The sequence below is a fragment of the Podarcis liolepis genome, assembly GCF_965112155.1.
Source record: "Podarcis liolepis genome assembly, chromosome: 7".
Lineage (NCBI taxonomy): Eukaryota > Metazoa > Chordata > Lepidosauria > Squamata > Lacertidae > Podarcis > Podarcis liolepis.
This window is the reverse complement of record NC_139561.1, coordinates 1,321,537-1,332,801: the sequence shown is the minus strand read 5'-3', so window position 1 is coordinate 1,332,801 and position 11,265 is coordinate 1,321,537. Positions and strand designations below refer to the sequence as shown.

Here is an 11,265-nt window from a genome sequence, read left to right as displayed (position 1 = left end):
CAGAAATCTGGTTGTAGACTTGTTAGAACCTCTTACTATTATGCAATTCAATCTCCCTCAGATTGAATTGTATGTTCCTGGTAAGATCCCCTTCTGAATCCCTCGTAAAAGAATAAAGACACCACAGTCTTATTCATACTCAATAAAAATAAAGTTTACTCACGATCAGGCAGAGCACAGCGTGATTCCTGAAGGCAGACTTTTGGCTTAAAGTTACAAACTTATACTAACAGGTTTATCCCATAAGACAGATGACCTGGGGGACTGCTTGGTTAGCAGCCAGCAGCTCATTCCAGGAAGTTCGCAGGATGAAAAGAAGATGGAAGAAAGGGAGAGAGTGGCAGCATGCCTTGTCCTTTTATCAGGTCTGGAAAGGTCATGCCCACCCACTAGTCCCATGCAAGGAAGGATGCTCCAGGCCAGGAGGAACAGGAAATTGCGACTGGCTGGACCAAACATTCCCTTCCATGTACACTCTAGCAAAACAAGGACTGTTGTATTTGACTGCTCCCAGTGGATTACATCCCATAAATAGCTGCCCCCCCAACCTCCCAGTTGCTTTTAACCTTCCAGCCTATTTTGGCAGTCTGAGGTAGCTAGCAAATACTCTGCAGACTTCTCATGCCCCATCTGCTTGTGGTTTCTGTTTAGCTTGGTGGGCAAATGGCTTGTGCAGACTGGCACAGCAAGGCAGGAAGCTGCCTTATACGGAGGCAGACCCTTGATCTATCTAGCTCAGTATTGTCTACACCTGGAATGGGGCACCTGTGGTCCTCCAGATGTTGCTGGACTACAACTCCCAGCATCCTTTCTTGCATCAGTAGAGCCTGCTGGATCCAGTCAAGGGCCCATCCAGTCCCACATCCTGTTCTCCAAGTGATCACCCAGATCCCTCCCCTCTGGAGTGATGGTGCCTTTGACAGTCACTGGATTCCAGTCTGGTTCGTGAAGGGAAGAGAAGTGGTTGGCTTGGTTGATCAAACACCCTGTAAGATGGCCAGTCTGACTACTAGGCAAAGAGAGACAGCTGATTTTAGTCATGAAAGGGTAGCAAGCATTTATTATCCCCGTGTTGCAAGGCAGGTGCTGAGGATAATGGAACAGCTGCTTCTTGCATCATCGAGGTGAGCTCGGATGCGATTTCAGCCTGGGTCATGGCATGCTGGTGCATTTCAACTCACAAACAAGTCCTGCCGAGTTACTCTCAAGTGACTGTGCTTGGGATCCCAGCCTCCCCTACACTAGACGTGTGCCAAGGACCAAAGCCACTGTCTCCCCTCCCCGCTCCCTGTCGCCCAACTGGGCTTGGCCTTGGATCATGTGCCCAGCGCCCTGTTCACACACAGAGAACAATTTCCTTCCTAGGGAGGAACTGGAATACTCTGCAAGGCATTTTGGGTCTTTCCTGACTGTGGCTTCTGTACACTCCTAAATTTCTACAAAAGAAAAACAAATCAGGCATGCCTTTTAGCATCCCATCCCCTCTACAGTCTGAAAGCAGGGGGGCTCTCTGCCCACAGCCTTGCCTGTTGAAAGCAGCAGAACTCTGCACCTGCTCAGGGGCCCGCAGACCCGCAGACCTGCCAGTGGAAGGAAACTTAACTCTGCACCTGCTCAGGGACCCCCTCTTTTCTTCACGATGTTCCAGAGTTGAGCCCATTCATTGAAAAGAGATGCTTAGGGGGCGGTCAGCAGAGGGGCCCCCTCCTCCTCTCCCCCCGGCGGCGAGCACAGAGAGAGCCCCTGCCAGATGGGCAGGTGCTGGTGGGCAGGAGCCGTCCCCTGCTTAGCCCAGGCAGAGCCGCATCTGCATCGATTCAGATCCCATCCCGCCGCCCCCTCCCGCCGCTGCTGAGCGGTTAGTGGCCGCGCGGGGAGCATCTGAGCTGGGCAGACGCGCCACCGCAGCGGCATCAGCAGCGGCAGCGGCGGCGGCAGCAACCCCCCCACTGCAGCGGCGGAGGCGGAGGCGCCCTACCTGCCCGCAGCCCGCCTCGCTTCGCCTGCGCAGGTGGCCCGTCGGAGCCGCCGCCTCGCCGGAGCCGGCATGCCGGGGGCCAGCTCGCCGGGCGGGCCGCCGGGAAGCGCGCACTGAAGCCCAGCGGCCGGAGCGCGCCCCGCTGCGCGCCATCCTCCGCGCCCGGGCCGCCTTGCCCCTCGCCTCCCGAGCTCCGGGCGCGCCGCGCCCGCCTCCTGCCGCAGCAGCAGCAGCCTCTCCTCCGGCCGCGGCGCCGCTTCCCCTCCCGCGCGGCCGCAGCGCAGCTGCTCGGGCGCGGGGCGGTTGGACTGCAGTGGCCGCCGCCGCGTCGGCGTCGCCTGGGGCCGTCCTGGTCCTGGTCTGGGGCCGCGTGCGGGGCTGGTGCGGCGGCTGCTCGCCATGGCGCAGGCGGCCAAGCAGCTCAAGAAGATCAAAGACATCGAGGCGCAGGCCTTGCAGGAGCAGAAGGAGAAGGAGGAGTCCAACCGCAAGCGCAGGAACCGCTCGCGGGACCGCAAGAAAAAGGTGCGCAGGGCCCGGCGCGCGCGGCGCGGCGAGGGGAGGGCTGGGGCAGGTGGAACCCCCTCCTGCAGATCCCGGGGGCGCGGATGGGTCTGCGCTCTGGGGGTGGGCTCGTGGGGAGTAGCTTCTCCCGGGCAAGTTTCTTTGGCGTGGCGGTGTTTTCCGAGCGCGCACTGGCTTTTGACCCGCCGCCTCTCCCTGGCCGCGCTGGAGTTTCCAGGCGCGCCGGACAGTGGAGCCCCGGGAAGGTCCTGGCTAGGGTAGAAGAGGGGCTGCGGTGGTGGGGACCTCTCCGCCCTCCACCCGCCTGTCCGAACATCTAGCCTTCTGTTGCCTCTAGTCTGGCGTCCAGTGGGCGAAGATACCCACAGCTTGGAAGTCCCCATCTCCCGGCCAAGCGCGGGGCCTGCGCTGCAGCTCCTAAGTTCTTCCCTTTCCAGGGACCCTGAAGCCCGGCTTGGGAGGCTGCAGACGGACTAGTCCAGCCTTCCCCAGCTTGGTGCCCTCCAGCGGGCGGGGGCTGAGGGGAGGGGGCGGGGACCAGGTCCCAGGAGCCATCAAGCAGCTTGGGGACCCTTCCCGGTAGTTCCTTGGGCAGGCTCTGGGCGCCTCCCGGCTTTGGTCCATTTTGCCCGCGCTGGATGTCTTGCCCCTTTCTGCTCGTTCGTATATTTCCAGACGCTGCTGTTTTGAAGGACTCTCTAGTCCAGGGGTGGGAACTGGCGAGACTAGTGCCTCTCCAAATGGTGCCGGACTCCACTTCCCATCATGCTGACCATTGGCTGGTCTGACTGGGGCTGATGGGAGCTGGAGTCCCGCAAGGTCTGGAGGTCCACAGGTTTGCCCGGAGTCCTTTGTTCGCCTGGGCACGGGGCGGTGTTCTGCTGGCTGCCTCTTTGCATGGGGATAAGGATGCAAGGCAAGACCTGCTCGTCTGTTGTTCTTTCAGTGGCCGCCCGAAAGTCGCCTGAGACGGCACCAGACCATTGGTCCATCTAGCTCAGTATTTCCGACACAGACTGGCAGCAGCTCTTCAGGGTTTCCCAGCAATACCTGGAAATGCCCGCTAGGGATTGACCCTGGGGCCTTCTGCCTCTGAGCTCCAGCCCTTCTCCTGCAGCATGAATCAGGCAGCTTAACCCCCCCTTGGCATCTGGTCTTCAATGGTATACTTCCTCTGTGCACTGAAGCTCCATTGAACTATTATTGGCTAATAGATAGCTTTATGTGTTTCTCATTCACAAACTTACTTACTCCTAATTCGATGGCAATGGGGGCGGGGAGGGCTTTTGCTGGGGGCTCCAAATGCCAGGTATCCCATGATTAAACCTGAGACTGCATTTCTTTCCCTTTCCCTTTGTAGGAAGCTGTTCTTCCCGTTTCAGCTTAAGGAGATTGAATTCCCTTCTTTTGGAGGGGAAGTGAAATGATAGTTCCGCCCCCTTTAAAGGGCCAGCTGATGTTCATAATGCAGTATTCAGAGGTGAGATGAGGTGGCCGCCTGGGGCAATGGATTTTAGGTGTTGTTATTAGAATACCCCCCCTTTTCCATGTGCAGGTGTCATTGGGAGGGGCCGTAGCTCAATGGCCGAGCATTTGCTCTACACACAGAAGGTCCCAGATGCATCCATTCATGGCCTTGAGATTCTGGAAAGCTGATGCCAGCAGCCATTGTAGGCGTCTAGACAATCTAAGTTAGATGGACCAAAGGTCCAGCTCTGTGCCACACAGGTTTATATATAAATGAACAGGAGCTGCTCCTGTTCCTTTCAGTTTCCGGGTGGATTATGATCCATGCTAATTAGTATGTGAGGCTGATGCCATTTGAATTTCCAGCTGATGCCTTAGCCTGACCCTTGCAGAGCATGAGCTTTTGAGTTGCACAGAATTGTTCCTTGGCCTGAAGAGAGTGGATGTGGGGAAAAGGAGGATGCAATCTTTGCCTGAAATTTGTTTCAGTCTTAAGATGGTCTTATCCTTGCTGGGAAACATCCATTCCCGCCTCCCTCTCTTTTTGAGATCATCCAGGAAGAGGATGAATTTTTTGTAATCCGAAGCTTGCATCCCATAGTGTGAATACTGGTTGATTCTTATTAAAAGTATTTGAAATCACACTGATTTTGGGCATCGTGGGTCAACACAGCTGTCTCATTTTGATCATAGCAGGAATCTATCAAAGTTACTTTAAGAATGAAATACTCTGGATGAAGACGGGGCTTTGAATTCAGTGTTTATATGCATCAGAAGTCTATGAAGATAATTTGTGTGAACAAGCTGTATTATAGCAAGTTTCTATATGCACAGTCTCCTGGTCACCTATGGGGAGTCATAACCTTATACAGGCAAACAGACTTTTTTTTAATGGCAAAGAAACCAGTCTCTTTCTACCTGGTGATACATTGCAAATGGCTAATGGGTGTGTGTGGGTAAACAGGCTAGGAATAAAACAAACCCTATATGCTAGCAGCAGTTTTGTAGTTGTACAGGCAATGACCAACTGAAATGTAAGCCCACATGCAAGCATCACACTGAACCCAGAAGAGAGATGCCTGGAGGTCTTTGCATGGAGCATACATACAGAAAGGGAGAAAGGTTACAGTTGGTTTTCTTTGTTTCACCAGGTCCCACGTTTTGGAGTCTAGAGGGCCTGGAACCTCATTTCACCCAGTTCTTTCATTCATGCTTAACACCTGAGGCTGCAGCATCAAGCAGCCTTTTTGCAAAAAGAATGGTCCGTCGCAGTCAAAGACCACCCACAGAACTTTCATTACCATCTCATGTGTGCTTTTAAAGGAGTCTGCTCACACAAAATAAAAAAATTCCTTCCAGTAGCACCTTAAAGACCAACCAAGTTAGTTCTTGGTATGAGCTTTCGTGTGCATGCACACTTCTTCAGATACACACATAGACTTCCTCCAGCAATTAGATGCTGCCTGAGAAAATGTGAAACTTCTTGGATAAATAGTTCATCGTGTCAGTAAAGGGTAGGGAGAATATTTTCTCCCTCTGGGCTCCTTTATTCAGCCTGCTCCTCTCTTTATTTTATTTAAAATATTTTAATGTCACTTTTAGGGGCAAAAAGTCATCCTGAAGCAAGCATATGTGATTAAATCCAATGCAATCTTACATTTGAAATAAATAATAAAAGCCAGCACTAAATTAATAAAACCCATCCCGCCTGGAGGTGCAAAAATCCAGAACAAAAATTTGGTCAAGATCAAAAGCAATCCCCTAAAACAGGTTTGCCAAAGGCAGGCACACAGGTGCAGACAGAAAGCCCTTTTGGATGCTGCAGATTAGCTTGGTTAGTTTATTCAGAGGGTTAATGTTGCAGAAACAAATGTACTCTTTTCTTCATTTTGTGCCATTTTGGGTTGGAGCACGTTAGTCAGTTTTCAGGTTTAATTTTTTAGGTTATAAATCATACATAATATAGGAACATGAATGTTAATTTATATTTTTTAAAAAAATAATATTTATTACTTTTAAACCTTACAAAAAGAAGAAAAGAAAAAAGAAGAAAAAAGAAGAAAAAACATACAGTACAATATATAAACAATAAACAACACAACAATAACACATTAAACAAAACAAAAGCAAAAACAGTTCAAAAAACACACATCATACCATCTCAATATCCTCTCTTTCATTCCCTTGTTTCATCGACCTCCTCTCACCTCCCTTTTTGTATTCCATTTCTATTAATTATTTCAGCAAATCCTTTCCATCTTTCTCTATTTTCTGTCATATAATTATCTTAACATATTTTAACCTTATTTTCCATTAAGACTATAATACTTATTTATACTTAATTCCTTAAAACATTTCTACTAAAGCCATATAATTTCCTTCCAACATTTTTCTAACACTCATTAATTTTACATTATTTCCATATATAGATTTTAAACTTTTTCCAATATTCTTCCACCGTCTCTTCTCCCTGGTCTCGGATTCTGCCAGTCCTTTCCATCAATTCCATATAGTCCATCAACCTGGTGATCTTCTGTCCAAGGCTCTTAAATCTTTTCCAAGTCCCTTCTGCGAGTCTTCTTCATGTTTATACATGCACTTTACTTTGTCTTCTCCTGATCTTGTTCTTATTTTCCTTCCTTTGATGCTGAAAAGTAAATCTCGGGGAAATTCCCACCTAACGATGTTTTTATTCCTTCTCGACAAATCAGCCAAAGCTCCATAGTTAAAACTAAAATTCACAAGATATTTCCAGTCGTATTTCAAAGTTCCTCCAAGTCTGACGGTCCCCACAACTCCAGTCTCCTCCTGACCCAAGTCCAGGTCCCAAAGGTCAATAAATCCCTGCATGAAGGGATCTATCCAACTTTCCTTCTCCAGTCCAAGTGGGGCTCCAATCCTCCAAGTCTGGCTTTCTCTAAATTCAGTCATAAAAGGCATCAACTTATAGTCATCAAATTGCATCTGTGAGGCTGGGGCTCTAACAACTTTCTCCCCCGCCTTCTCCTCAATTTGCCATGTCAAAGTAGATCCCTGTATCGATTCCTGAATAGTTTCTGTATTAATATTCACTTTTTGTCCCAAGTTAGTCACTTTTTGTTCCAAGTTATCAATTTTTATAATCATCACATCCGTCTTCCTATGGAGCTGTTCCAGTGAGTCATTAATCTTACATAATGCAACCACTAAGGCTTCTTCTGTCAACATTCTTTTTTTTATATATATAAAATTTTTATTGGTTTTTCAACATTTATATAAACACAAACAATACACAATACAAACAAACAAACACATAAACACACAAGTATAATTTCAAATCTTTTTTTCTTAAACCCTACTTCACCGACTTCCCCATACCTCCCCTTTCTGCATCCCTATTCCCAAATTTATTTCAGCAAATCCTCCCCCTTAAATTTATCTAATTTTCCCTTGTTCTTCTCTTTTACTTAATCTTTTACAGCTGTAATCCCCTTTTTTCTAAAACCTCAACATTTTAGCACTCATTAATTTTACAATATTTCTTAAGATAAATTTTAAATTTCTTCCAATCTTCTTCCGCCGTCTCTTTCCCTTGGTCTCGGATTCTGCCAGTCATTTCGGCCAGTCCCATATAGTCTATCACCTTCATCTGCCATTCTTCCAGAGTGGGTAGATCCTGTGTCTTCCAATACTTTGCGATGAGAATTCTTGCTGCTGTAGTAGCATACATAAAAAAGGTCCTATCTTTCTTTAACACCAATTGGCCGACAATGCCCAAGAGAAAGGCCTCTGGTTTCTTGGGAAAAGTACATTTAAGTACCTTTTTCATTTCATTATATATCATTTCCCAGAAAGCCTTAATCTTTGGGCATGTCCACCAAAGGTGGTAAAACGTACCTTCAGTTTCATTACATTTCCAGCATTTATTATCGGGCAAGTGGTAGATTTTTGCAAGCTTGACTGGGGTCTTCTTCTGTCAACATTCTTAATGATCCAAGGTCAATCCCAGATTCTCATGGTCTTATCTTACAGCTGGAAATTCCCCCAGCTCAGCTCATGTAACAATTTCAAAGGCTTCCTCTAGGGGGAAACAATTTCTATTTGTATCAATCCTTTTAAGCACAGTTCAAACAATAAAGTTAGTTTCAATTTTCAATTACATTTACTCCTTTTTAAACGCAGAAGGAGACAATGGAAACAATGTCTTTCTCTTCTTTAACTTACTGTCAACAAACGATCTATTCACAGTCAATGAGCATATCCAAAACTTCAGTCTTACTAGCAGCCCGTTTCCAGGTTCAGAGCAGTGGTAATTTGACTTTCTTCACTCTCTCCTGCAGGCTTACGCGGTCTAAAAATTCCCCCCTCTTCTCCTGCTTCCAAGGGGGGTTTGATGATTTTAGCCAATGGAAGTTTAATCCTTTATGAAAAGCTTTCCAAGACTTTAGCTTGCAGCCTTTTTGCTTCAGTCTATTTACAAAAGGGGGAGGCGGACTTCCTGTTTGAAACCTCCCCGTTTCGGTACCAAATTAAGACTTTTAAAAATCCAATTTTCCGTTCTACTCACGGGTAGTGGTTTTGAAATCAAATTGTCCACAGGAAAAAGTCAGCGCTCTCTGGCAACAGCAATGCGACTTCACTCCGTGAAAGAAGCAGTCAATTTGAAGCACCCCACGTCACTCCGGATCCCCGAAACCGGGTTTCCCCGCGAGTAGGGGAGGCGCAAAAGGTGCCAGCCGAATCCCACGTTCACAGGCTTCTCCCGCCTGTGATTTTTTGTGGGTCCCCGCCTTTGCCGTGGCGGCCAGACCCTAATTTCCACGAAGTGAATTCCTCCCGATCAGAGGAATTACCGGAGGCGCTAACCCGGAAGATGAATGTTAATTTATATCCTCTTGCCATATATTCATGTTATATTATATTCAGTATTAGCAGCCTATGCAACACGCTGACTTGGCTGGCTGGAGTCTTCGGACTTAAACCAGACACACAAATTGGTCTTTAATGCAAAATAGAATACGAAAACATGGGAAAGAAGATCTACATCCTGATCTCCATTCTTGGGCACCACACATAGGAAAGGCCATAGCTCAGCAAGGGCTGAGCACCCGCGCTGCCTGCAGAAGCCCCAGGTGGGTCGGCAGTCCTGGGCTCAGTGGATCCATGCTCTCCCTGAGGATTGAGGCGGCTTCCTAGGCTCCATGTCAGGGTTTGCCCAGGAAATTTTGCTGCCTGAGGCAGAATTGCAGCTTGTTTCTGCCCACCAACCAGATCAAGGCGCCTGGGTCTTAAGGCGGGTCAGGCTGCTTTAGCAACTTGAGGCAGAACAGCCTACAAGTGCCTCTCAACAGTATCACCGTCACCATATTATTATTTCATATAACTAATATAAATTTCTAAAATTTTGCTGCCATTTCATGACACCCAACCACTTACCTGAGGCCACCACCTCATTTTGGGTTGGAGCACGTTCCTTGCTTATGTCTATTGACAAACAATGCCTTGGTATGGAGGCAGGTTTTTGGAGGGCCATAGCAAAGCTTATTTGACTCCTGCCAGCTTCTGGGTTCTTTGAAGTTCTCGTCTTTGCTTCTGTCTTGTTGCTATGAGTTCCAGTGACTAATTTCCCAATCACTGTTACACTGTTCCTTCTTTTCCATTTTGTTCTATGAGTCTTAAGAGGGAAGGAAGCACAGTATCCACTTCTCTGCTGGGCAGTGTTCCATACATACAGTTGATGTAGGTGTAGAAAAAGAACAGTTAAGAAAGACCACAATTTTTCATTAACAGATTGGGAATAGTGTAGAGAAAGCACAAAGCAGATGTGGTGGGAAAGACTCTTCCATTGCTTTAGAACTCACCTAAGTAAATTGATGAACAGAAGAGAAATTTAAATGACATATAGGAGGGCTGGTCTAGAGTAGCTGATTTTAGCCATGGTATCTAAATAGAGCTTCCATGATCAGATCCACTCTACCATTTGCTGGGTGAAAGAATTGCCAAGAGGCTACTGCATGTGAGCTTCGCATTAACAGCTGGTCGGTCGCTGGTTGGAGTAGGCAGTGGTTATTTTTATTTTATTTATTTGCAGATATGTAAACTGTTTCACAACTGAAAGTTACCAAATTGGTGTACAATAAAATGAGATAAAATAAAAAAGATTCAAAATGCAGTGAACTAACAGCGGTAAACCCATTTCAATAATTATTCCCTAAAATGACTGGTCACACTTCAGGGAAAGCCCTCTTAAATGCAAATGTCTCCAATAGGCTTCTAGATCACTAGGCACTTGCCTAATTTCAGTTGGTAACTGATTCCAGAGGGCTGGAGCTGCAACACTAAAAGCCTGATTTCTAGTGCATATTAAGTATAGTTAGACAGACCATTGGCTCTAACCACCAGGACTGCCAGTTGGGTAGCTTCTAAGAGCTGCATTCCTTCTGTTGATTAAAGGCAGATTTGCACAACCAGTGTTTCAGTCATTTTGTGTGTGCATGTGTGTGTTTTTGTTCATGTGAATTCGTTGCTACATGCTCAAGTTACAAACTTTATTCTGGGCTCAACTTTTCTGCAGGAGGCTGTGATTCATAATTAAGGACTTTCACTAGATCAGACTTGCTGAAGCCAGTGGCTTGGAATTATTTATTTTTAAAATGTCTAAACTGTTCTCCAGGGCAGTGTGTAGAATAATATCAATAATAAAATATGATAAAAGCAAAGTGTAAGCCATCATAAGGTGACAGAGAAAAATCAAATACAGCCTCTTTAGGATATCTGGGCAAAGCAGAAATTATTTAACCCGGTAGTGAGAAGATAATTATGTTGACATGTCAACTGAAAAAAATTAAAAACTGATGTGTGAGTGGACAGCATCACTTTCCAGCATGTATTGGAAGTGAATTTTAAAACAGTTCTGGTCATTGCAATTGCACAGCCTTCATTATTAATTAAATATATTGATTGCTCTTTTTTTTTACCAAGGTAACTCAAAACTACTTTCAGTATATAAACAAATATTTTTTTTAAAGGGAGGTTTAAAACATTCCACCTGCTCCATAATTAAGAGACAAAGGCCAGAAGCTGCTGGGAGTAGGATCAATGTGGGTCAAAGTAAGTTGACTGCAATCTGTTTCATGATTCTGGAGTCCAGCAGTGACCAGGGCATCAGATTGGAGGCTCAGGAGCTGGGCTGGAGGATAGGGGGCCACTGAACCCGAGGCTGGCAGCCAGGAACACCCTGTGAACCAGGAGCCAAGACTCTCATGCAGTAAGTGCCTTGCCCTGGGGAACCAGGTGCATCCTGCTGTCTTCCCTGG

The 11,265-nt window shown here is 46.8% G+C and overlaps 1 protein-coding gene across 16 annotated transcripts in view; it reads left to right on the top strand.

The window, feature by feature from the left end:
* Positions 1-2,344: 2,344 nt before the first annotated feature.
* Positions 2,345-11,265, top strand: part of ANK1 (ankyrin 1) — a 188,497-nt gene continuing 179,576 nt past the window's right edge. For all 16 annotated transcript variants that reach the window (XR_014528650.1, XR_014528651.1, XM_083514120.1 and 13 more), the window contains exon 1: positions 2,345-2,503. Coding sequence is in view for 14 of the 16 variants with exons in the window: in XM_083514120.1 (XP_083370246.1) it covers positions 2,378-2,503 (126 nt within the window). In the remaining 2 variants the exon portion in view is untranslated. The remainder of the gene's footprint in view (positions 2,504-11,265) is intronic.